Source organism: Scophthalmus maximus, chromosome 4 (genome assembly GCF_022379125.1).
Source record: "Scophthalmus maximus strain ysfricsl-2021 chromosome 4, ASM2237912v1, whole genome shotgun sequence".
NCBI classification, from domain to species: Eukaryota; Metazoa; Chordata; class Actinopteri; order Pleuronectiformes; family Scophthalmidae; genus Scophthalmus; species Scophthalmus maximus.
In genome coordinates, this window is record NC_061518.1 from 27049532 (window position 1) to 27077058 (window position 27527).

General features: G+C 42.7%; 2 protein-coding genes across 8 annotated transcripts in view; one reads left to right on the top strand and one right to left on the bottom strand.

Moving 5' to 3' along the window:
- Nucleotides 1-771: 771 nt before the first annotated feature.
- lmnl3 (lamin L3) lies at nucleotides 772-12983 on the bottom strand. 3 transcript variants are annotated; one of them, XM_035628447.2, is made up of 12 exons: nucleotides 12385-12983; nucleotides 11218-11374; nucleotides 10353-10478; nucleotides 10018-10188; nucleotides 9768-9893; nucleotides 7459-7679; nucleotides 6116-6335; nucleotides 3754-3861; nucleotides 3472-3588; nucleotides 3087-3197; nucleotides 2880-2929; nucleotides 772-1897 (listed from the first exon to the last, which is right to left on the bottom strand). In XM_035628447.2, exons 1-11 carry the CDS (start codon nucleotides 12759-12761, stop codon nucleotides 2894-2896), a joined length of 1770 nt encoding a protein of 589 aa, XP_035484340.1. In that variant the 5' UTR covers nucleotides 12762-12983; the 3' UTR covers nucleotides 772-1897; nucleotides 2880-2893. The 3 variants fall into 3 exon arrangements, with proteins under 3 accessions (XP_035484340.1, XP_035484341.1, XP_035484342.1); XM_035628448.2 differs by having other exon boundaries at nucleotides 2876-2929; XM_035628449.2 differs by lacking the exon at nucleotides 2880-2929.
- A 6100-nt stretch (nucleotides 12984-19083) lies between these two features.
- LOC118302501 (ADAMTS-like protein 3) overlaps nucleotides 19084-27527 on the top strand; it is a 135984-nt gene continuing 127540 nt past the window's right edge. The window contains exons 1-2 of one of the 5 annotated variants that reach the window (XM_035628686.2): nucleotides 19084-19364; nucleotides 21250-21367. In XM_035628686.2, the coding sequence (XP_035484579.2) occupies nucleotides 21302-21367 (66 nt within the window). In that variant the 5' untranslated portion in view covers nucleotides 19084-19364; nucleotides 21250-21301. The remainder of the gene's footprint in view (nucleotides 19365-21249; nucleotides 21368-27527) is intronic. The other 4 variants (XM_035628684.2, XM_047331570.1, XM_047331572.1 and 1 more) reach the window with 4 other exon arrangements.

The window sequence follows — 27527 nt, forward strand, 5'->3', positions numbered from 1 at the left end:
GCACAATTGCTCTCATGTAATGGTGAGTAGCAGCATGTGAAGGCTTTATTAACAATATGCAAGTCAGAGGAATGTCCTATCATGGAGCAACATCATGTGCCTTTGATCAGGAGAAACTTCCTGTTTCATGGCGAAGGCTCGAAAATCTCCAGGTCTTCTCAACGTCATCACGGCAAGGGGCTCTGACGAAAACTCAAGCTTTGAGTACCGTTTGATCCCATGGGTCTTGAGATGACAAAACAAATTTGAAGTTGCTGGTGTGACGTACGAAAATGTCCACATTTGCTCACTACAATCAAAATGGTCGACTTCCTGTTGGTTGGAGGTAATGGCGACCTTTTATTTTTTTGTAGGTCTTCATGTGATACATGTGCCTACCAAATTTTGATTATCTACATCAAATACAAAGCAAGGGGGAATGCTGTAAGGAGCTTATTGAGTTACTTTGACACGCCCAATGCCCGAGACCCCTAAAATGTAAATGTTATCAAATTTTTCACCAGTTCTGATGCGTGCGCAAAATTTTGGGCAGGTCGGAGCAAGTTAAGTGCCTCAAATTGGCGATTCATTTGGCGGAATAATAACCATCATAATAATAATAATAATTCACTCAATTACAATAGGTCCTCGCTCCGACTTTGTCAGTGGAGCTCGGGCCCTAATTATGACAGATTCGGGTCCTGCAGCTCTGGAGTCAGAGATACACTAGGAGAGAGAGAAAACAAAAACAGTTAGTGACATGTCATGTTAACATATCGGGGGAGAGAGGAGTTGTATAACAGTTGCTTTTAATCTCTACCAGACTGATACTTCAAATTACAAAAATAGTCATCGTTAGGGCAACAGGGGAAAACATCGGGGAGAGAGAAGATGTGGTCAGGAAGAGGAGTAGCGGAAAGAGAGGGGGGAGAAGAAAAGTGAAAGAGAGGAGATAAGCAGCGTAAGGTGAAGTTCCCGGTGTAGGGCGACATCCACCCCTGCCTGTCTAGGCTTTACTCTGGCTCCCTGATCACTAATCTGAGGAGTAGTGAGGATAGTGAGAGGGAGAGAAGGGTTCAAAGTTTTGTCTGAATTGTTAAAACCTCCTGAACCCACTTTCAAGTGTGAAAATGCCCTTAAACTAGAATGGCACAGTCTCCTCAAATTCAATTATGCCTGGACAAATCACAGTAGTTTTATGCATAATCTAAATTTTTCAACAAATCCAGAATTGTACCAGGACTTTAATTCCAATGTGAGTCACTAGGCTGTGGAAAAATGTGCATCTCTCCACCTCGGTTCAGGAAATGAAGTTAACGCTTTTGATGGTTTGTTTGTTGCACACCACAATGTCATCTTGTTCTGTTTGACTGGACAATTTGCGTTATTGACCTTAGTTCCTCAGCTAAACACAAACCAATTCAAACTTCCTTTGCTAGCTCCCTCGCTTTCTCTGCACACTGCGTGTGACCATCTCCAGGAAAATGGCTTTTCTTGCCAAATTCAACTATTACTGCATTTTCTGTATTAAACGTTATTAAATCTTGGAAACAAGTGTGCCATATATTATAAACTTTATTACACCAACATTTATATTTCACACACTCATTTCATTTAGATAAAACCAAGGCAAAGCTCATTTGTATTGCAGTTAGAGATGAAACTAGGGAAGAATACCGAGGATAATACAGTTATTCTAAGGCCTCCGAGCTATTCACTGTCATACTAACATGTCAGTGTACTACTGTAGTTTATCACAAAGAAAAAGTTCTGTATGAGACAGGACTGGAACCACACATCAGCAGAGATTTGTTCTCAGAGGCCTGAGCCAGTCCAGAGTTTTCCGGGCAGATGTGAAGGACAGCAGGAAATGAACACGCTATCACATGACAATACAGCTTGCCTCTTCAGATAGATCCTGAGGGGAAAACACAACAAAAAACAGCTGTGACATGTAATCAAGTTACCATCATGGGACACATGCTGGTCTCACATGAACATGCAGTTAGGGGAAGGTATTGCAAATTAGTCAGTTAACCTGGAGTTAAATATGCATCTTCATGATAGCAGACTAGTGCTATGTTCCATTATACCTCGGAACTCAGACCCCGGAAGTCGGGGTGGTGATTTTTCCAGTTGCAATTTCTGACTCGGAGGTCATAATTCCGAGTTCCCAGATTATACTGGAACAACAAACCCAAGTTCCGCGGTATAATGGAATGCAGATATAAACTTGCTTAGTAATTCAGGTTCAATTCCATGGTCTTCAACCAAACGGGTTTAGCATATCGCTACGACGACTGGCAAAACCAACACGTATCAAACAAGCCATGCACAACCCCCAAGTCCAAGCCGACAAGCAGACGGGAAAAGCCTCAGTGGGTTGGTAGGCAGCAAAGACTGCACATAAAGTTGGATGACACCAGTCCTCCCATTGTACAAAAACGAAGGTAGAACAGCTGCCACCATCTTGCGCTTTTGACGTCATTTAGAGCCCAAATCTGAGAGATGGTGATTGTGGTGTGGAGCCACAGTATCGAGGTCTCGTCGATACAGATACTTGACCAATCAAGAGTCGGTCTTAGCGGTCTATCGAGACGATTCACCCTATTTTTTATAGCATCTAACTAACTAACTAACTCAAAACAAACGTGGAATAATTCACAGAATCAGTGTACCTAAAACAACAAAGCATCTTTGAAAATAAAAATATTGAATGTGTACTTGTGACTATTTAGTTTGGTTCATGTCCCATCTGCTAACTTGCAGAAGGCAGGGTTTATGACCTCTGCAGTCAGCCTCCGGGGGCGATCAAGATGATTTTGGCTTCACTTTAGGGAGTCGTCTTGTCATCCATCTGTATGCAAGTCTATGGTACAGTCATCACCCTCTTCACCTACTGTCTGCTCTGCACTCAAGACACAGAACAACACTTCTTTCTCTTTGGCTTCTGTGTAGGCAGGAAAAAAAAAGTGAGGTCAAGTTTCATTAACTAAAGCATTCACCCAAGTATCTGTAAAGGTTCTTTGCACTAGATATTGATGTGTGTCTCAATAGACCGGACGTGAATTTTACTTTGGGCTTGTTTTACGAGCCAGTGCATTTACCGGTTTCCGAAAATGCTGGATGTCACTGCCTGCAACAATTTCTTCATCAAATTCCAGTCGAGTTTCCTCGTCCCCTCTGCCCATCAAACACACCTGGCGCTCAGCCATCTCCTGAAATGTATCACATGACTCCTGAGGTGAGTTACTTCCAGCACAGAGTGTAAGCAGAGACAAATGGTTTTACACTTAAATACACTTAAAAATAAAATAAAAAAATCCTTTCAAAGGCCATGAATGACCTTATGGCCTTGATGTTGAACACTGACTTACATCAAGGGTTTGACTATTAAACGTTAACTGCACTTTCAACAAAATAAATCCCAAAAAATGTTTACGTACCAATTTACCAAAGAGTAGTCTCTGAGATGAATTTTGTCTCACTTACCTCGAGGTTGGGGTTCAGGAGGACAACCCTTACATCAGGAGTGGAGCCCCAGCTCTTGTGGCCCTGCAGAACCAGGTCCCCAGAATCAACTTCCACCTCTGCTCCTGCTGCCCAGATCTAAAAAGTGTGTTAAAATGAGTGTGTGTCGGAGCCTGTTGTGCAGCATGTTACAGCTGTTCACATCTTAAATACCTAACTTAAACCTAAACACCCCCAAAAACATTCAGACTCTGCGACGTTAAGGCCCAGTGCCAGACCACACGGTTCGCTACTGCTACTCACTGTGAGTGTCTGCCCACCAGCCAGGACACAGGAGGAGGGGATGTGGAAGGATATGTCTCTAGAGTCTGGATAAATCCTTCGAATTACCCAACCGCCCAGTGGCTGCTCCTGAAAGGCACAAATAAAAAGATGAAAAAAAATCTGCATGCAATACTGATCATAGAGGCAAAGATCCATGTTTCACACCTAACTTGTCTGATCCAGACCGTCAGACTTTTCAGTTTGGTCCGAACCAAAGATGCAAGTGTGAATTTGCCTCAGACCACAGTCCGGACTAATGGACCAAAATTTGGTCCGATCAAAAGCGGTGGTCTCGGTCTGGATCAAACAACCATGGTTCAGTTCATTAGCAGTGTGAAAACAATTGTTTGGATGACTCGGACACAGAGGAAGTTGAGGCAGCGAGCTATCAGAGAAGATGAAAAAGAACTTGAAAAAAAAAAGAAGTGTAAAAATGAGCCGCGAGAGGAGGAGACAAAATATTTCATTGCAATTTGGTTAGAAAAAAAAAGTCAAAATTTTTAACTTATTTTCTGAGCGGATAAAAGAGGACGGCAGAGCGGAAAAGGAAAAGGCTCCCTGCCAAATTGAGAACACACCGACGTCAGAAGCACGCCTGTCTACAAACCAATCAAAGTCAAGTAAAGGGAAACGCAGCCCATGTAGGTGATAACGATAGGATGTAGGCCTATATGTCATGAAAAGTTCTTTAGTGCAGGGTTAGGGTTAGAGCGTTGGTTCGGACCTTGGACCATGGACTTTCAAGTGTGAAAACGTCCTTAAACTAGAATGGCACAGACTCCTCGAATTCAATTATCCCTGGACAAATTGCAGTAGTTTTCTGCATGGTCAAAATTTTTCAACAAATCCAGAAACATACGACTTCAATTCCAATGTGAGTGACTAGGCTGTGGAAAAATGTGCATCTCTCCACCTGTATGTAACTGACTTGTTTTTTTGACTCCGCTACATTTGAAAAGTCAAATATTGGACTTTTTTTTCTTTACTCATAACATTTGCGTTAAAGTCAGCGGATGGTTGCAGGTAAGCTATTTATTCATATAAGTTAGGTAATGGCTTTGGCAGCTGCTGGAAACGACGCTTCCACACCAAATCATCCATGGCCTTGCCGTAGTTCTATGTTTCAAATGGGCGAAGGATATTTCTTACCGTTTTAAATGTTGGCAGTGTTTATTGCGAGGAGGGGAGAATAGTAGAGGAAGGGAGAGAAGAGGAGGGGAGAATAGTAGAGGAAGGGAGAGAAGAGGAGGGGAGAATAGTAGAGGAAGGGAGAGAAGAGGAGGGGAGAATAGTAGAGGAAGGGAGTGAAGAGGAGGGGAGAATAGTAGAGGAAGGGAGTGAAGAGGAGGGGAGAATAGTAGAGGAAGGGAGTGAAGAGGAGGGGAGAATAGTAGAGGAAGGGAGTGAAGAGGAGGGGAGAATAATAGAGGAAGGGAGTGAAGAGGAGGGGAGAATAATAGAGGAAGGGAGTGAAGAGGAGGGGAGAATAGTAGAGGAAGGGAGTGAAGAGGAGGGGAGAATAGTAGAGGAAGGGAGTTAAGAGGAGGGGAGAATAGTAGAGGAAGGGAGAGAAGAGGAAGAGGTGAGAGAGGATGGGGGAATATTTTTGCACTTAAAAATTGGGTGGGTAACCCTTTTGTCAATATAATTGTGTTTCTTTAAGATTTGCACCATATTCAGGTCTATTACCAAATCGAGCATTAATGGTTTTGTTTTAGAGTCATTTGGTTCTTTAAATGTACTGCGACAGTATACAATGCGTTGAGATGGAAAAAAATGTACTCTGAATACGTAAGTATTTTTAAAGGTCCCATAATGTCAAAATTCAGCTTTCCTGGCTTTTTTCATAATAAATAAGGTGTAGGGTAAAAGTGTCAAAACGGTCAATAAACAGACAAATACACAGCCTGCATTCAGCAGCCCCAGGACCTCCGTATCATTGTGATGTCATAGCGACGCAGTAACTGCCCTCAGCCTTGCCCCGAGCGCTCACCCGTCTTTCCATTGCTGAAAGATCGGGCGAATTAAAACAAATATATCTTCTTTAGGATATCAAAACTTTTAATAAAACACCAGAAAGATGACAATATGGGACCTTTAAAAGCAAGTACTACTGTACTTTATCTCAATAATTTGATTCAGCAACTTTGACTTTTATTGCAGTAACATTTGACCAGGAGTATCTATACTTTTACTCAAGTAATGGTGTTGTGTACTTTGTTCACCACTGGTAATTTGTAACAGAGCAGCGTCTCTGTAGCTGTGTTGTTGTTCCTGATTCTTACAAGTACAAATGAAGGTATGAAAACAAAGCCACAATCCAGCTACATTACAGCCTTACTGTGTCAGAGTTGTTCTTCAGCCTGACATATTTTCCGTCCATGTCGACATCTGCTACGCTCAAAGCACTGCGGTCTGTTGATCGGCTGGACATTTTGTAGGCGGGCGAGGTGCCAGAGGTTCCCTCGTGTTTCCGTTTCTTCCCTCTGACTTTCCGGCTGCTGTATTCATGGGTTCGAGGTATGGTCGTACGCTGGGAGGGGCTGGGGGACAGCTGCAACCTGAGAGAAACAATGAAAACTAGAAGCAGATTTCCTGCGGAATACCCAGGATGGACCACCGCGAAACGCAGCAAATGCACTTTTTGCTGAGGCAGATCATGTTGACCTGGATTCGAACCAACAGTCTTTTAGCTGAGAGGCAACAGCACAGACCACTGCGCCAAGGTGACCTGGATAGACAAGAGTCCTTTTGTCAATCAAAAAAGAAGCAGCATTCATACAGAATGCCTCAGCATTCTCACAAAAAAAATGGGTAAATATATAAAATCACTGAAATACAATAGAGCTGAGAAAGGTCATAGCTGAGTATCGACCGCTGCGACGCACAGTATGGCAAAGAAAGAAAAAAAGAAGTTAAGTAAGAGAGAAAGAAAGAAGTAAAGAAAGACAGAGGTAAAGAAAGAAAGAAGTAAAGAAAAGAAATGCAGCTTGGCCCCCCGCTGGCAGAATTGTAGAAATATCAGGTCTGCCACCGTCGGCAGACGCTTGTGCGGGGGGGCCATATGCACAAGATTCCAAAGTTTGGTTCCAATCGAGCGCAGCATCCAAGAGTTAGGCCCTTAGTATATAAATAGCCACGCCTTCAAATGTTTGGTAAACAGTTACAGATAAACCTTGTGGAATATCGAAAAACGGAAATTGAGGTTATATTTGTGGCAATCCGAACGTGGTTTGTACTGAGTTTAGTGAAGATTGAACAAACGACGTACCGACAGAAGCCCAAAACACGATTTTGCACAGAATCCAAAGTGGCGGAAAAGTTTTCGAGGCGCAAATGGGCGGGGCCTGTACCATTTGAATTGTCCTAACCCAAGGGACACCTGGTAAGAATGTCTAACGGTTCGCCAGCTACGGACGTTAGCGGTGGTGGCTGTAAAATGTGTAATAACTGTCCACACGGTGGCACCATCAATACCATACTTTAATAGTTATTGCGCGCTTGCATAAGACACCTGTCCATGAAGTATGCATGAGTACATTCACACATAATAATTTATTTGGTTTTCAACAACCGGGAGCAATAGTGACAACCAGACAACTGAAACCCAGCAACCATGGTATGTTTTCATTTTCTGAGAGCAAACGGTAAAATGGATTATGTGTGCACAGACCACAGCTGTACCTCTGCTCCTCCACCTCCAGCATCTTCCTGTAGGCATTGATCTCCATGTCCAGAGCCACCTTGACGTCCAGCAGGTTCTCATATTCTTCCAGCTGGCTGTACATTTGGCTCCTCATGTTCAGCAGCTCCTGCTCCTTCTGACCAAGTCTCTGCTGCCAAACCTCCCGCTCCCTGTCCAAAGTCCTCTCCAGCTCCTGATAGCTGCTCTCCAGCACCATTTTCTGACAGAGGGGAAGGACGCAGAACATTAAGATAAATGTGAGCACCAAAGAAGAATGGTTACAGCATCATTACCTCGCTCTCTGTCACAATAAAGTCATAGGAAAACTAGAGTGGCACTCAATAAAGGCCCAAAAGTAATCCTTAAATTCCACACACACATGGCAGTTTCCTAATTGTTTTTTCATGAAATCAATGCGTTATTACCTCCACCAAGGGGGTTATATTTTCAGCAGGAATATGTAAAAGCTATGAAAAAAACAAACACCTGGCATATTTACAGGATTGATATCCATGATTGTATGCCATTTGGTGTGAATCCAAATCAATTATGGATCTAGAGGATTTAAATGTGGTCTAAATTTCTTTAAGACATTAATTAACTTTTAAGTAGGATTTTTCTCTGTATTTTGAAAAGATACCCTCACAAAGACACTAAAAGATGTTTAAGTCTGTTTATTATCTAAGTCAACACTGACCATGAACATAGTACGTCATCTATGTTAATGTTCTTATGAAATATTCGGCTTTGGGGTTGTGTGGCAGCCAGTCAGGAAATACGGCATTGAGAGAGGGAATAACGTGGTTTCTGCTAAACCAGATGCCCTGCAGTCCGTCAACAAACGTGGAAGTGAAAAGATGCTGGCCCCTACAACGGGACAATGATCCAAAGGGAAATTTTTCACGCATTCACACATCTAGATATTCCAATCTTTATTTTTTTTGCTCATACTTATTCTTCCGTACCAGCTATCTCCTCCCAGGGCTTTTGAGCTACGTACACCGTTTTCACATCAAAAAATCCAGCTCACTCATCACTCAATGGCTATTACTTTTCTAACCTCTGTCATTTCATATTCATTTTTAAACATGAAAATTGGACCTAAATATGGCCTGTAGGGGGCCAACCAAGCTGCGATTGCTGCAATTCTTTTTTCTTTGACAAAATGACACTCTTCTATTAAGATCGCCTTGGCACCTCCCAGCTAGAAGACTGTTGGTTCGAATCCAAGTCCATATCACTAATGTCTTTTTTCTTTGTATTTCTTACTTTACTTCTTTCTTAACTCCTCTCTTTCCTTCTGATGTGTGAATGCTTCTTTTTTCATTGACAAAATGAGTCATCTATCGAGATCACATTGGCGTCTGTGCTGTCGCCTCCCAGCTAGAAGACTGTTGATTCGGATCCAAGTTCACATGATCTGTCTGAGCAAAAAGTGCTTGCTGTGCATCGCGGCGGTCCATCCCGGGAATTCACACATTGAATTGCCACAGGAAAGGCGCTTCTAGTTTATGGTTCAAGTCTTCTTTTTTTCCGTTTCCTGTGAGTTTGCTGTAGAGGTTGTTTTTTTCTTCTTACCTCAGATATCCTCATTTGCCAATGAGACATCATATTTTGCATATTTAAGGTGTAGCATGACCCAGTTAAGAATGTATATTTAATTTGAGTGACATTGTACCCAAATAAATGTGAATGTACCCAAAACCTGTATTCTAAATTATTCACAGCAGTGGACGACTCCATTGGTTACAAAAAGAAGTCAGTTTCTATGGAAGTGTATGAGAAAATGACTACTTCTCACTTGATTTATAACACCAGTAAACATTTTCCTGAGGAGTTTTTGGTTTAATCTCTACTTTCAGGTCTTCTTCAATACAGCATGATGTTCATTTTGTAAATTATGATGATGAAGCCCCAAATCCATTGGAGCGTGGATGCCATGTGCAGTAGACAAGCTCTCGGTCGGACCAAACTCCAAATATGGTTACTTCTGGTTTCCAAAAAATAAGATGGCGCTGGCCAAAATACAAAAATTGAGGCTTAAAAAACGCACTTCACAAGACAATGGGTGACTAAAGTTAGTGAGAGCCCTACCAACTAGTATAGCCTACTCTCATCTTTGCTTGTCATTTGTCCATTGTCTCTCACACTGCCGGGAACAGCAACTACCAACACCAGAAATATTTAAATTTCTGATGGAAAAAAAAGAAAAAGAAAATCAACAGGATTCAGAGGTACGGAACTAACACGGCTGCTCTATTTTCAACAAGAGCTGATGTTTTCACGCATTGTTACAGACAGAACTTACGTCTTTCTGGCTCTGCTGGAGCTGGGAGCTGAGGGCCTCTATTCTGAGCCTAGTGGTTCCCAGTTCGTCTTTGGTGGCTGACATAATGTCATTTTTCTCCAGTGCAGCCTGCTGGGCATTCTCTAACTGAAGCCCAGAAAGAATTACATGTCAACACAATGAACTTTAATACAGATTATCAGAAACCTCAAGAAACAAAAAAAAGTAAGGTGCAACAAATCTGGACGCTATTAAACGCATCATCTCGTACCTTTGAACTGAAGGTCTTGTCGATCTCTTCCTTGTACTGCAGCAGCTGAGACTCGTGGTCCTGGCGGAGCTGCTGCATCGCCTCAGTCAGTTTATGCTCAAACTCTCTCCGTCTCCCTGAGTCCACCTCTACCAGGCGACTCTCGTACCGGCTTCGGATCTCCAAAACTTCCTACAGATAAATCACAGAGTTTAAAAAACTATTTAAGAAAAACATACTTCTACAAGAAAGACAATCATTAGTTGGAATTAGACTTGGGTTGAGGTGAACAAATTGCCTGCTTGTCCATGCGCGAGTCTGTGGGTGTGCATGTGTTGTTGTTGGGGGGTGGTCACCTGCTCACTGATGTTTCTCTGGAGTTCCATCTGCTCTTTGAGCGTCTGCACCTGGTTCTCCATGTCTACCCTCCTCAGAATCTCGGAGCTGAGCTGGTTTTTGGCATCCGATAGAACGCCCTCCACCTGGTCACACAAACTCTTCAAACTTAAAGCACTATCCAGCACAATATGCATCACAGTGAAGCTGTACCATTGGCTTCAGCTAATTTAGTCGTGCATGTGGGCCTTAAACCTCAATCACAAATGTGTGTTGGGTTTGGTACACAGCTTCCTACATTGGATGTATGAGGAGCATTTAGGTATATTTCCAACACCCAACAGTCGACATAAGTTGAGGTTGAAACTTAAGGTGACGATGGTCGGATGATTGAAATTTTTCTGATTTGTCCTCATTGCATCCCACTCCACATAGAAAAGTGGAACTGGAACCCATTTTAAATGGAAGGGACCAGTTTGTAGGATTTGGGTGGATCTATCAACAGAAATGGAATATAATATTCATAATTATGTTTACATTAGTGTATCATTTATAGCTATACAGGGAGGGTCCTACACGAGTCACCATGTTTCTACAAGAGCCAAGAATGGACAAACCAAACAGACACAAACGATGTACAATGAGTTGAATACCAGGCATTTCCTTGTCATCTTGCATTGCCTTTACTTTAAGTTGCAACCAAGATGGTTAACCTGACCTCAACCTGTTATCACTGCTAGTGCCTAAACTGGACAACGTCGATTTTCAAATTCTACAAAAAGAGGCTTTAATGACCTCAGACATGGTATATAGACGATGCATCGTTACATTTTCACGTAGCACATTATGCGCACTGATATGTGTAACTCTTGCTGTAGCTCATACATTTTCCAGCTGGCCTTGCAGGTCAGCAAAGTCGTCCGTGAGTCTCCTGTTCTCCGACAGCAGCTTAGTGCATTCAGCGTCCCTGGAGCCGAGAGATGCCTCAACTTTCCTCCACTGAACCAACGCATTCGCCAAATCGCTCCCCTTTTTCTGGTTCCTGAGGGAGGGAGGGGGAGGGAGAACAGAGAAGGGTGTGCACCATAGAAGACAACTCGACAGGTTTTCCTCACCGATAGTAGGAACTCAAATATCTGAATGTTGACTGTTGCCTTTGTCGCTGGCATACCATCCATCAATCAATCATCTACTGCTTTATCCATTTAAGGGTCGCGGGCATTGGGCGAGAGGCGGGGTACACCCTGGACAGGTGTCAGCCTATCACAGGGCCACAAAGAGACAGACAACCATTCGCACCTATGGCCAATTTAATGTACCCAATTTACCTAAGCCCAATCTGCATGTCTTTGGACTGTGGGAAGACGCCGGAGAACCTGGAGAGAACCCACGCATACACGGGGAGAACATGCAAACTCCACACAGAAAGACCTTCTTGCTGTGAGGCCAAAGTGCTAACCACTACACCACCATGCAGCCCTCACTGGCATGCATACATACATGATAATTCACCAGACAAGTTCCGGGACTACTAAAAACTTATTTTGGTATTAACCTTCCATCCTCAAATGTCTTTCAGCCTATAAATCCAGTCTCACGAAGTGTGTTCTCAAAGGAACTGGGTCATCCTCTCCCATAACGTGCATCACACACTTTAGGGCACCAAGTGCCGGATTAGGGGTTACAAATAAAAATAAGTCATATTAAAGCCAACGTTATTTCTTTAGGAAACAATTGATTGTCGCCTTGTTTTCGGGATACACACCATGACCTGATTCACTGGGGACCAATGCTCAGTTCGGCAACACTAAGATAAAATATGAACTCTTTATTGAAGTTGTCATCTCTGAGAGATGTGTAGGCCCACATCTGTTAGAAAATTAGGAATATTAAAATGGGAGATCTGTCGCCGAGTGTGCTGAATGAATCCCGAATAATAAAGCAATATATGTATTTTTTGAATGTCTTTCATCCTTGCTCTGCAGGTAGACGACTGCGTAAAACCTGCAGATACTTCGAGCGGAGTGTGGTGTACCAGCCCTTGGCGCGTACCCGGCCTGCAGTTTCCTGTAGTCCTCGCAGAGATTCCCGTAGTCGATCTGCAGGCGGGCCCTCTCCCCGGCCAGGCCGTCCAGCGACTTCCTCACGTCGGCCAACTCCTCCTCGTATAGCCGCCGCACGTTGCCCATCTCGCGGCTTTTCGATTCGTCCTTCTCCTCCAGCTGACTCAGCATGGAGGACCTCTCGCCTTCCAGATCCTGAACCCGCTGGATGTAGTTGGCGAGGCGGTCGTTGAGCTGTCGGAGCTCATCCTTCTCGTGGACGCGCGACAGGCGCGTCGGGCTGCTGCTGGAGGCGGACAGGCCGGCGGCGGAGCTGCGGCGGGCGGCGGAGCGGCTGGCGCGGCTGACGGATGCGGCAGAGGCCATGATGGTGGTGCACTGGACGCTGCCAATGACGCAGGGATGTCCAAATGATTGCGCGTCACGGTGAATGTGGTCATGTGTCACCACTAGTGCACATGGGACAACCCCAGGTCTGTTCCTCTGGAACTCGCCGTGGTGCGTTGGACGCGTCCACGGCTGAAGTGAATCGAAGTTGGCGAGTTTACGCACCGACAACAAGAAGAGCGCAACCTGCGCCAAGTGACGCACAGTCACACACTACATTTCCGGGTAGGATTTTCAAAACTGTATCAAACTACTTGAGGGCATATAATAAAAGGTATCATATTCAAGGAAAGCTACGTTTTCATTCTTATTGCCATTCTTTTTTATATAGACAGACCCTTTCCGTTTCACTGATCTAGGAGTGAATGGAACGAGTGGATGTGATCATCGTCACGCATACATACGAATATTAAACCATAAGGACCCGCTGTTTGCCTCACTGTATGTGGTAGTAGCTGTAACAGTTAATCAGTTGTACAAGTAACTGGCGACACACACTGAAGGATGAGAAACGTGAGGAGGGGGTTGGTGCTGATGAGAGTGAAAACCCTTGAAGCAGCACAATGTCAAATTCGAGTCAACCGTTGAATGAAATAAAATAATGATGATAAAACATGTGACGTACCAAAATTCAAATGAAGTGAAGATGGTGTTTTGCAAGCTACGGACAGCAGCTGTATACAGATAATTCAAGTTGATTTGTATTATGACAGAGGGTAACTTTGTGTAACTTCGTGCCGTGACCCACTGAATTGGAGAATGAAAAAGATGCTGTAACGGCATTAAGCGCTCCCCTGCAGTTTTACTTTGAAGGCACATTCGCACGACTTCCGCCGCTTCTTCGTGCAACTCGGTGTGGTTTGACAAGAGAGATATTCCTGCATGACATCAGCTGATCGAGCTGACAGCTGATGCCACTTATCACAAGAGTGCATTTGAAGCAAAGGTTGGTCCCCCCCCGTCCAGCGTCACAACACATACTACTAATAATAATAATACTACATTTTATTCAACCATTATAAATAAAAATACCAGTACAGGTGTCAGGGACAGAAAACAGAGTACAATACATACAAATACAGGTTCAAGGAGACAAAGATGAACCAAAGTCCAGTGAGCAAGACAGGACGGTCACAGAGGTCAGAGAGCACAGGCCACATTTTCTGACACAAATTCTAAATCATAAGTGAATGGAACGTGGGAAGACATAAATAATCACGCACTAAATTCCCTGAGTCATTCCTGAAAGTACATTCAACTCAAATGTTGTTGTACACATCCGGCTGAAAGGGGGCACCAGAACTCCATCACACGCGTTTTGTTCATAGAATCATTCAGTTTGTACAATGTTACAAGTAACTGTTACACTAACTGCCATGTCGGCTGACTGTGTGACTGAATATGTTTGATAATGAGGTCAATTCAAATATATAACTTTATATGAATATAGACCATGGTCCATCCAGGCCTGCGCCTGTGTTCCCACAGAGCAGGCCTGTGCACCGGCAGGAGCTCAGGGTCATTTTGCTGACTGAAACTTTTTGAGTCAAAACCAATCCCTTCCTCTGCCAGCTTCTATTATTCACCTCATAATAGTGTGTGTGTGTGTGTGTGTGTGTGTGTGTGTGTTCCCCCCCACTGAGGTCAGGGAACTCTGTTGGTCTCAGCTACAGGAATAATCAGGGTGTCTGTGTTGCACTCCGGTGAATGATGGACGCTGACAGAACCCAGGCCACTGGATGTGGAACTTCTCTGACTGGGATGGTCGTTTCAACCCTCATATGTTTCATCGTGTTATCTTCCAACTCCCACATAAGCTACTTAGTGAGTTGGATCCATTCATTGCCGGTTTCGATCTGTTCAGGGCATTTGTGGAAAATGGGAAAAACGCAGAAGAGTTGCGTATGTATCCTTTTAAAATGGGCCTGCACAGAGAATGGGCTGTTTAGCTCATGATACAGCAATGGTAATGATTTCATTCAAATGTGCAGAAGTGTTATTATGAAATATTCAATAAGTATGAGGTAAATGACCAAAAAAAGTAGTCATTATCCTGGCAGAAATACCTTTGTCAGTATTATATCATAGCAAAAACATGTTAGCACGATTAGAGGTGTGTAGTGGATCTTAAATATACTGTATATTCTGTATCACTAAAATGTGAAGTTCATTTAATACAAGAAGACTGAAGCTATATTATACACATACAGTTATACAACTGTTGCCAAGTGCTTACTCATTGTGAGAACTGTTGGGTTTTCTCTGCAATATTGTGAAGTCTTGACTTCACATTGTAAAGTGCCTTGAGATAATGTGATTCTGTGCTGTACTAATAAAATTGAATTGAATATTTATTATTAAAAGCAGCAATGTTAAACTGTAAAGATCCATATTAAGGAACCAACAGTGCCAACAAAGCACAGTGAACAGCAGTGCTGTGTGAATGGGTGAAGAGGTGGACTCTGGACTCTGACCACAGCCCGCAACAGTGGTATCACAATGCCTGAATCTATCTTCGTATTGATCATAATATTAATTATGTATATTCAGAATAGATTTTTTTTGAGACTACGTTCGTGGACAACCTGAGGATATTGGAATATATTGCAATGTATCAGATGATTTTTTCATCATATTTCTAAGACCATAATTCTGTCTGTATTATGATTTTCATTTAATTGCCCCTATCATACATACGTTTTGTGATCCTTAAAGAAATGAAGATACTTTCCAGACATATAAATTGTATATACAGTATAAGGGCAGTATAGAGGCTACTCTGAATAATGTAATGTAATATAATGTAAATGTGCCCTCCACTGCTGTAAACATTTTACTAATCTTGCAAGAAATCTGTCGGTCAGACTGCGTGCCGCTCGTTGCCACTGTCTAGGGTGAGGTCGAATTGTCAAATTGGCTGGGGAAATTTCCTAAATCTTGAAGTGACCCAGAAGTATTTGATCAGCAGCCATGTTAAGAGCTGTTCAGATTCTCTAAGTGCATAGGAAAGGAGCTTCAATGCTTCCTTTCCTATCTCCTCTAGCATAGGGTACACTGGAGCTTCCTATGTGAGAGTAAGGAGATATAGACGCCCCACAATTCATTGTGGCAGCGAAATTTAACGTGACGCGCCATGAACGGACGTAAACGATTCAATCCAAAGTAGAAGAAGAGTATGATTATGACCCATGAGATGCACGTCATCATGTCAGTTACTGTTACATATGAATCATTTACATCTGATGTCACACGGTGGTAAAACACTGGAACATGCTGATGGAGCCGCTGAGGTGTTTGTAGTTCATCTTCAGAAACATTTAGTTTCATCACGACAGACGCATCAACAACATCCACCGTCACGTGATGACGTAGTTTAGTGAAAGTGGAGTCGGATTCTCTGAGCAGCTCTGTCGATTTTTCCTGAGTCCTATCAGTCCTCCTTTAACCTTTCATTGACCTCATGACGTTTTCCACTGAGGTCAAAGAATAGTAGATAGGAAGGACAATTCGACCTCACCCCTATTCTCTGATTCGCTGTTTTTTCTTCTTCTTCATGGATGTTTACTTCGCGAGCAAGCGCCACACGTTTGCATTAGCGCTGTCGCCCTCTGTCTGTCGCCCTCTGTCTGTCGCCCTCTGTCTGCCGCCCTCTGTTGGCCGCCCTCTGTCTGGCGCCCTCTGCCGCCCTCTGTCGGTCGCCCTCTGTCGCCCTCTGTCGGTCGCCCTCTGTCTGCCGCCCTCTGTCTGTCGCCCTCTGCCGCCCTCTGTCGCCCTCTGTCTGTCGCCCTCTGTCTGTCAAAATATGCTTTGCACATTACAGTAAAACGTAGCGTCTAAAGCAAACTAAAATGAATAAGAAATAAAAACAAAACATATTGATACAAGTGTATGGTTGTTTTTTTTTTTTACAAAAGGTAAAATTAAATCATACAAACTGTTTAAATTTACACAATGTATCTGACAAAGACGCACATTTTCACAGCAAACTCGCTTGCCAGACACATTCCTCTGTCGGCCGCCCTCTGTCGGTCGCCCTCTGCCGTCCTCTGTCGCCCTCTGTCACCCTGGCAACTGCCTTACATGATGATATTACATTAAAGCAATAAAGAAAAAAACATTCACGCATGCTGGCCGTACGCCACCCTGAATTTACAGCTGTTCTTAAAAAAAAGAAAAAGAATAAATGAATGCGTGCCGACCGTCATCCTCCATGGACTACCGGCCGTTGTCAAGAAAACCCCCCACACAGATTGCAAGTCCGCCCCTTGGTGACTGTGACCTGTAAAGCGCCTTGGGTGGTCAATAGACTAGAAAATCACTATATAAATACAATCCATTCACCACAGCCCTCATTAGTGAGATTCCTTTCTTTAATTATATCATGTTTTTTATGTATTTATATTTGATGACTGATCTGATCCTCCTAGACAACGATGAATCCACAAACTGGATCTTCTGTTTGTTCACACATGAGTCTTTACAGACGCTGTTGTTGCTCCACCTTCCTCCGTAAAATTCACTGAAGCTTTTCTACGGGATTCAAGTCAGGGGACAAATCCGGCTTGGTCATAGTTTTCACCTGTTTCTTTGATTTCAAATGCTTGGGGGATGTTTGTGTTTGTGATTATTGTCTTGTTGGAAAATGCCTCGAGCTTCGTGTAAGATGAGTCATCTATTTATTCAGTGTGTTGTATTTTTAGTGCCTTCTAAAAATGTCATATCCCCTACGTCTTTCTTCCCTCATGCAACCCCATATTATCGACCTCCCACCTCCACGTTCCACAGTTATGTGTGTCTGTGTGTATTCATCATTTATGTTCAAAGTAAGCATTTCAAGTATTTCTTCTAATATTTTATGTTTGCAGGTTGACAAGGCAGTGCTGTCCACCATGACTGATGGCAAAATGTATCACTTCATATGGGGACCGAGTAGCTGTCCGTTCCTTCTGTCAACAAACAAAGTGCAGCACCAATGAAGAGACTCTTAAAAAAAGATTAAGAGACATAATAGGAACACGGAAAATGAGGTCAAAGACAATAGGACAGCTGTCTGGTACGTCAGCTGTGCTCCAAAAGCAAGGTGATGGATTGGCAAGACACAGAAATACTGCAGCAGAAAAGACTTCCAAGGAAGATTGGAATTGGATGGCTTCATTTTGGCCGGAATGAATACCTTCAAGTGAGGACCAAAAATGGCGGAGGAACGAGACATGCAACTGTGGAAAAAACATCAACTGTTGTTCAGATTTTGGAAATGGGAAAGGAACTTTTTTTCCCAGGCGGGCACTCAACGAAAGGGCGAGCCGTTATGCATCATCCAAGACTGTAGGTCTGCCCTTGAGCTGCAGCTGCAAAACCAGTCGAAAAAGGAAGAAATTATTCTTAACAGTTCTCAAAAGTTATATTTCTTCGTAATTAATACATCATTCATATTTTATTGTTATACATTGCACATCTCAGATGTTGTACAATGTTTAATTTCTTGCATTGCAAGTGGTGATTAGTGTTGAACAAATAATGGGGTGGGGGCCGCCGATCAAAAATCTCGCCTAGGGCTCCACCATTGCTTTACCCCAAAACTCTGACTAGTTCACTCTCGGACTGAACGACTATCAGACTGATGATGAGGAGGATGACTGCTCCTCCATATGCCTCCTGCTCGTCCACACCTCATGGGACAGAGAGGATGGTCATCGGGCTCGCCCACGCAGCGCGAGGTCAAGTTGCAAGAAAACAACCGGAAATGAGCTGTTTGGCCCTTCAAAATTAAAGCAGGGATTTTTTTTTGTTCCGCTGGAGGGAAAAGGAACTTGAGAACACAGAACACCACTGAGTGAAACGTTGTTTTGTTATCAGGGGTTTTGGGCTGTCATGGTTAGCCAATACTGCCACAGTTTCAAAATGAAAATATTTTTTGGTTTTTTTGTTTGAATGTTAAATTTTTAGTTTTACCAGCGAACACCCCTGATAAATGATGTTTATATGAGCAGGGACGTACCTGGGTCCCGAAACTAACGGAATGATTGGACCCACTTGAACAAGTCTCTAGGCCACGTGTACCCCATACAGGGACACACAGGGACACACGCCGACTGGACATTTACCATAGGCGACCTTTAATTTGACTGACACAAAGAGGAGAATTGATCAAAAAAAATCCCAGTTGGGTCATTGAATTATCTGGTATACATGCAAATACAAACTATGACACTTGGATGAATGTGGAAACTAATACCAGCTAAAACAGAAAAAAAACAACCAATCCCTGATAGTGTTTTAATTTGAAAGTGATCACCGGAAGCTGTATGGCTGTGTCTCACTTGGTCCTGTCTGCTCCGCTGCTCGGAGCCAGGAGACACTTTACCAGGGGACAAGTCGCTGCACGGTGGTCTGCCTGACACCACACCGGCTCCTGTCGGCCACGTTCCGGACGTGTCGGGGTTGGATCAGGGGCTGGACACGGGACACGGGACACGGGACACGGGACCTACTCGCGCAATCGGACGGTTTTTTTGGAGAATACCTGATGCTGAGTCTCCAAATGAGCGCTTAGGGAGCGCAGGCAGCCCCTCCCCTCCGAAGGTGAGGCGTTCTCACACACACACACACACACATACATACACACACCTCAACTAATACACACACACCTCAACTAATACACACACACACACACACACACACACACACCTCAACTAATAGACACACACACACACCTCAACTAATACACACACACACACACACACACCTCATTAATACACACATACACACCCACCCACAAAAACACACACACACACACACACACACACACACACACACCTCAACTAATACACACACACACACACACACACACACACCTCAACTAATAGACACACACACACACACACACACACACACACACACCTCAACTAATAGACACACACACACACACTTCATTAATACACAAACACACACACACCTCAACTAATACACACACACACCCACCCACACAAACACACACACACACACACACACACACACACACACACACACACACACACCTCAACTAACACACACACACACACACACACACCTCATTAATACAAAAACACACACACACACACACGCACACACACACACACACACCTCATTAATACAAAAACACACACACACACACACACACACACACCTCAACTAATACACACACACACACCTCATTAATACACAAACACACACACACACACACCTCAACTAATACACACACACACACACACACACACACACACCTCAACTAATACACACACACACACACACACACACACACACACACACACACACACCTCAACTAATACACACACACACACACACACACCTCGACTAATACACACACAAACACATACACACACACACACCTCAACTAATACACACACACACACACACACACACTGATGCACCTGTCCCTGGTGTCGCTGTAGTGCTACTGGATGCAGGCGAATTTGCCCCCAGTTTTCTACAATAGCTCCCTGCAATAACTTGCTATTTTATTCATCAATCTCACACATTTTACGTCTATAAAATGTCAAATCATAGCAAAGAAATGTGCATTGAAAAGTCTAAATTCCCCTGTCGACGTATTGGTCATCATATTCCTCACTTGTATTCTTATTTCTAAGAAGCAATAACTGGCCAGCGTGTGGCATTTGTAACACGATCAATTAAATGTTGGCTTTTAATATCAGACTTTCTGTAATAATATCTTGTCTTGTCTAATGTGAAATCAATAAGCGTGGCGGGAGTACAGCTTGTAGAGACAGATTTTTGTCAAGATTAGAAGAAAAGAAGATGTAGCAGTTGCTGAGATTTTTCTGATGCGTTTCAGTAAATGTGTGTGGCAGGGGTTCAAGGTTCGAGGTATCTTTATTATCCCCGGAGGGCAATTTGGTTTACGGCCACCAATTCAACGGATGAATTAATAGCACAACAAAAATAACAAAAAATTAGATTTTAAGAAAGGAATTAATGACCTCTTGAACCGATTAGTTCTGCATCGCGGCAGATTGCACCTGCGCCGTGACGGTGGCACCATAAAGACTCGCAGCCCAGTGGACGGCTCGGATCGGCCAAAGAGGATTTAGACATGACAGCTTCAGCAGGAGGAAAAGGCCCGTCAAATTAGGGTGAGTCATCATGTTGCCTCAGTTTACATGCAGATCGGTCAAGTAATGACGATAAAAAACAGGAAAGACAGGACAGGTTAAGAACCACATTTCTAAAACTGGTTAAAAACACGTTAATTCAATAGGGGCCCCGCATCTCAGCTTCACACTGGGAACCACTTGTAGCCTCAGCCAGCCCCGTTAACGAGTGGTTTCAGCATGACTAGTCGTGACTAGTACATTAGATCAGTGTGTCGTCACTCTGATATGGCAGTCAACCACTGTGCTGCTGTAGAGGTATTTTGTAATTTGTTGTGTTCACTTCCTGTCCACAGGCTGGGGCTCACCCAGCTGTCGAGAGACGCTGACCTGGAGAAAAACATCCAGATGAAGATGGATTCATCTATTCTCTGCAGGGCTGTCCTCGTCCTCCTCGCGCTCCCCTCGATGCAGGTACTGAAAACAGATGGATGTGTTAATCAGGTCTGGGATTTTCCATTCTACACTGACTTGGCAAAATATTAGGAATGTGGCCCTAATACTCTGATTCAGCAACACAGCGTCTGAAGCTCTATTTCATTTTTGTACATTCAGTGTAGACTTTTTGCGTTTAATACCTGGCTCGCAGTCACGGCGGATCATCACATTTACTGGCGAATGAAATGAAAATGGACCCAATTAGAGGAAGCCTGTCAGGTTTTACCCACCCAGCGTCCGACTTCTCACTGCAGCCACTGTCAGCTCTGTAGCTTAATTTGATCAGACTTGTCCAAATCACATTGTTTGCCAGGGTTGAAAGGCTGCTGGGCAGACTGGAGAGCCTGCTGGAGACTGTATACATGTGTGTGGACTGTGGAAAACTCTGTCACCGCCGTACATGAGGCAACACTGAGCACAGGATTTTCTCTGGCAAATATAGCAGCTACTTAATCCCTGACAACAGACTGCTGTGAACCTGGTGTTCTCCATGATCAACCCAGCAAAGACATCTTTATTTTGATCGTGTTTCTTTATTTGAATGTTATTGAAGGGTTAGAGAAAAAAGACACCCGCGGACATATTTATAGGCTCTGTTATATTCGGTTACCTAGGTCCCTATTGGCCCTGAACCATTTAGAGAATTAAAGCAGGAATTTCCAGGGGGCTGTGGCTTCTAACCTTGCAGGGTTTGCTGTTGATCACTTGCCATTTTGGTGAGCTGGGCATTTCATTTTGAAGGATTGGACAGGGTATTCACTGCCATACCACAGGGTATGGTTTTTTAAACACATCGAATTACGTTTTTGTTTTTTTGTGAGGTAATTCACTGCCTCAAAGAATTAATGGCATAAAACACATACATTTAGACGGTTGAAACAGTTAATATTGGCAAGAGTCGGTCTCCAAGAATTAATGTGTTATTTAAACTACACTATACAATTGACGCATAACTCAAAAGTTGCCCTGTGAATCACCTTTTAATTCACTCGTTCCAGGTTTTTATGTGAATCCGCACCAAATTGCACACACTCATAGATATCAGTCCCCTAAATATGCCTGATTTCATTCATTAAGATGGATGCATTATTCCATGGGAAATCTTTGAAAATGTCAAAAAATACCCTTTCTCGCAATGTTAAAGAAAAGGGTTAAACTTTCCAGAATCCGCCCCTTTTTCCAGATCTGCCCACAATGTATTGGTTTCTTTCCTGGGTCATGTCCCATCTTTGCTTCCACCTGCTGAAAAATCAAAAACAAACATCAAACAAACATAAAACATAACCTCCTTCATAAAATAGTGATACAAAATATTAATAATACATTATATATATATATAACGCTTTTCAGGGACTCAAAGTCGCTTATAAATAGTTTTTTGATTCCTGTAAGACCTTCACCAACAGTGACCATGTGAGCATGTTTCAGTGAAGGTAAAAGAAAACATTGGAGAAGATGTGCTGATGTGCAGAATAGGCTGATCTTAGGGTGTGGATCGGAACCCGGTGCGAAGTGGGAGGCCATGGCGGTTTGCCATGTTGCCAAACAGAGGATTCTGGCAGGTCCATGGTGAACGATCCAATCCAACTTCCTCCCCTTCCTGCCCAGCTGGCTTTGAGCGTGGGAGGATGTCGTGCCGTTCAATTTTCCTTCACCAGGAGTTCCTGCTCTTTGCTGCTTGCTCTTTCCACTGTGAGCATATCATCACAGGCACGTGCCAACACAGCGGCGATGGAGCTGCAAAGTTTTTATGCTTACACTGTACTTGGTATAGGATGTGACACTGTCGCCATTTTTCTCACCGGGTAAAACACTTGGGACTACACCAATATTACTGATTCAACTGGACATTTAACAAGAAAAGATGTGTGTCAGCTCATAATCGTTTTTTCTCCAACTTTGATCTTTAATGCCAGATTTTGCTGTGGGCAGCCTCACTCTTGTGGTGCACTTAAAAATGTGCAGTGTTTACCATTAGTTACCTCGTCTCCAGTGACCCCGCCATGGTCATAGTTTCATAATGATGTGAAATCTTTCTTACACTCCTCATTAAAACACAAAATATCTCTAGTTAAGAGTTTTGCACTGTTCACACAAACACATTTTTCATTCTGTCAAAGTTGGACTGACCATTAGCAGCTGCATCTGTCATTACTGTCATCTGCAGGTCGATTTCAACATAACACGTGCCCTCTCTGCATACCCAATTTTTCATGTGCATATGACAGTGTGCGTCTAAACGTGACCACCTCCATCACACCAATTTTAAAGATTGCCTAATATATATCATCATGTTCTCTTTTAGAATCGGGTTTAATCTGAAATGTTGCCAAATAGGCCCTTTTGCTACGACTCCAAATCCTCCTTGTCAGGCAACTCTCCTCTCGTCATGTGATAAGATTCTGTGACTCTGTAGCATCAGAGCATTGAGAGTGGAGCTTTTTGTTTGATGAATACAGGCGCTGCTGCTCTGAAAGTTAACCAAATGAGTTTAATGCCAATAACAAAAATTAACTAGACGATGGGCAAGTTATGAAATCAGAGTTTGCCTAGACAGTGCGACACCGATAACAACAACTTCCTGCGTAACCCTAATTTGCACTATTGTTATTCTTTATTTAAAGTTCATAAGGCTAATTATCTTCCACCCATTAATTATTATTGTTATAATTATCATTATTATTATAATTATTGCACAATAACCTGTTGACAAGTCCTCTAGCACACTTCGGTTATTGAATATGATAAATTACATCCATATATTTTCAAAGGTACGCACGATGCAGAAGCTGCTTTTGTTGAATTTGTACTATATTCTGTGATTACATTACCTTTCAAATGATTCTAGCAACATATATTGTGTTTGCATCGTATGTGTGTTGAAGTATAAAAATGAATCAAATCTTATGGGCCTAAATAAAGTCAGCCATGCACATGAAAAGTGGTGGGGACACTTTTTGTCAGATAAAAAACAACAAATATTACATGTCTCCGTCGTGTCATCGGGAACCGCTGGCTTGGTAGACGTCCCGGGCCGAGTGATTTTAAATATTATCAGTAGTGTCAATAGTGTTTAGCACTGGACAGGTATATAAATCTGTGGATGAATTGTCCATATCTGGTTTGGTAAAAAAATTAGAAAACTTTCTTCTTGAAAATAAATACAGTTATATCTACAATACAAAGTAGGGTTCCCGCTATGTTCATTTTGCGACGGCGGCCCGCCGCTCCTACAGAGTTTTATGAAATGTCATGAAGTCGCAATGACACGACTCTGCGAGTGCTTTTATTTTGACACTCCAAGACACAGCGATGGAGCGCTGCAGGTGACACGCCCCCGAGGAGAGGGAGGCAGCGAGACCAGTGAGGACAGAGTACTGTCACCGGTTACCTGTGAGAAAAAGTTATATTTCGCTTCTGCTTATCGATTCCTAAAAGATATATATATATATATATATATATATATATATATATATATATATATATATATATATGTATATGTTTTGAAAGGGGCTAACATTAGCCCCTATTGCTGCATTGATGGACTAATTTTCCTTGAATTTGTATTGTAGATAGTATTGAATTTGACTTAAATAAATAGATGAACTTTACTGATCCCAAACTGGGAAATTCTGGTGATACAGCAGCAGGCACCTGTCACACAACACACATTACAAAATATTAAATATATATGTGTGTGTATATATATATATATATATATATATATGTATGTAAAAATACAAGAACTGCAGAACAATACAAGTATGAGGAATATAAATCAAAAAATGTACATATTATTTGTGCAAATGTGTAATCAGTTAACAGTAATGTGCATAAGGTGACATTCAGGTGAAATTGTGCTGGATTTGTGTTAAACACAGAGTCCAGAGTGTCTCTGTCAGACAGAGGTGAGGTGTTGTAAAGTCTGATGGCTTGGGGCAGGAAAGATTTCCGACTTAACCAGAATCGATAAGCAGAATCGGAATCAATAAATTTAAAACAATAACCATCCTTAGGACAGAGACAGTGAGAGGAAGGTAGATTTGACAAGCTCAAGTTAAGTTTGATAGATTTCACAATTTAGAAGAACATTCACCATATAAGGTTATTCTCCATTGATATTCTTCCGACAGTAGGTTTACTACGCTTGCACAACATTTTAAGACTGCAAAGAGTTTGTTGACCTCACTTTTTGTGGCAGAATGAGAAGTAAAGGAATGTTTTGGGCGCATAGTAGGGGTGACTGGATTTAAATGAGATGGAGGCGGTGGCGGAGTACATGCTTGGCTAGCTGCATGGATTATCACAAGCAGATGTGGGATCAGAATCACGCCTGATTGCCTTTTATTGTCCGAGTGTTTTTCTAGACTTGGTGTAAGATTTAGGGTTTGGTTTTCATTGACCTTAGCTGATTCTCCTTCTTTTCCTTTTCCTGGATTTGACATTATATAACCCCTCTTGTCACTGATATTTTGCAATGCTTAGTTTTGTGACTAAAAATAGAGTTTGGTTAAGGGAAAGGCGTAAGAAGACAAAGGTTCTTTCTTGACATTATCGCACAATAGAGGAGGCGAGCTCAGAAGTGAGGGAAAATGTGAGGGAAAAAAGAAAGGACAAAGTTAGAGCAGCGTGCCTCCACCCCTTTTTGTCTGTTTCCTGTTGGCCTGGCCTCCCTGGTGCCAGCCTCTTCCTGTCATCCTTCAACCTCGAGGCAGGGACAGCTGTTCAAACACAACCCATCAGTACCATCTCTGCCTTCTCTCATCTCATTTACCCTGCTGCCTGCGAACTTGCCCCCAACTCCCACCCCCACCCAGGGTCCAAAACCTGATTCCCTCAACAGCAGCAACTTCCCCTTCCTCTATACCCACAACAACAACAGGACAAAATCACCAAGCTTTTCCTTTCATCCTCCTCTGAAAACAACATTGTCTGTGATGCCAATGAGCTATGAGGTATGACTTCGAGGAATGCTGTTGCCATTGTGTGTATGAGTGATGACAGAGGTGGAAGAACTGCAGGGATCAGCTGGGGAGTAGAAGAAAAAAAGCCAGATCATAAAAAACTTTTCATGTTTAAAATACGTTGTAAAAGAATTAGGCAATTGACTTGGAAAATGTAACCGATTAAGCTTTCAGTATCACTAACCAGTAACAGACAGCTTTGGAAACCCCCTCCACTCAACTATGAAGTCAGAGTAGATAGTATGATGTCCAACAATCTGACAGGCTCACACTAACCAATTACTTAGAAAAAGACTTTACTTAATACTCAACAGCAGAAGAAATTTCTTAAGTTAATCGCTGCATAACTTTCTGTCACTCAGCTTGGTCATGGGTGCTTTAACAAATTTGAAAGACTTTCAAAAACTGGGGCAATTCTTACCTGTAGGTTAGTGGCTAGTTATCCAGATAAGATGACACAACATGTAAGTAAAATAACTTTCGAGTCAGGTGTATTCCTGTACTTTTGGAAGAGATTAGTTGCTTGGTCTCACAGACAACAATCTAACTCATCCTTTGTCTTCAGTGAGGAGTCAGAGACAAAACTGGCATTCACCAACGACCAATCCAAGTTGTGGTGAGAGAAAACAACCTGAATTAAGCCTGACTAAATTGTCAAGCCTAGATTAATAGCTGATTGTTGGCACACATTTGTAAGATAAATGACGCACTTCCACATTGGCTTCATTTTCCAGACCCTGTGACTATGTCCATCTTTATATACAGTGTATGGTAGGAGATGATACTGAGCCAATTTCTATAAACACTATAGACTTACCTAAATATTCAAAAGGAAAGGGAAGTTTACTTTTAATTTAAACTCCGGAATGCTCAGTTGTGGCTCCGTTTTGCAACTTGACCATAGATGTTGTAGAAAAGTTGGTGATTGTCTGGTCCAGCATTGCTTTTTTGAGATTATTAGTGTTTTTGATCTGTTTAGACAAACCTTGAATCCAGTATTTTAATCATTGGTGTGAAAACCCATCTTTCTCGACTGACCTTGTGTAGGTATTGTTAATGTGTTGATGATGTCACTTCAACGGTTGCTTTTCTAGGCATTTGCAGCATATTGAGAAAAACAATCTTCAAGGGACGTCTGACCCTTTGGCTATCCTGTTTCACTGGCGCTAACG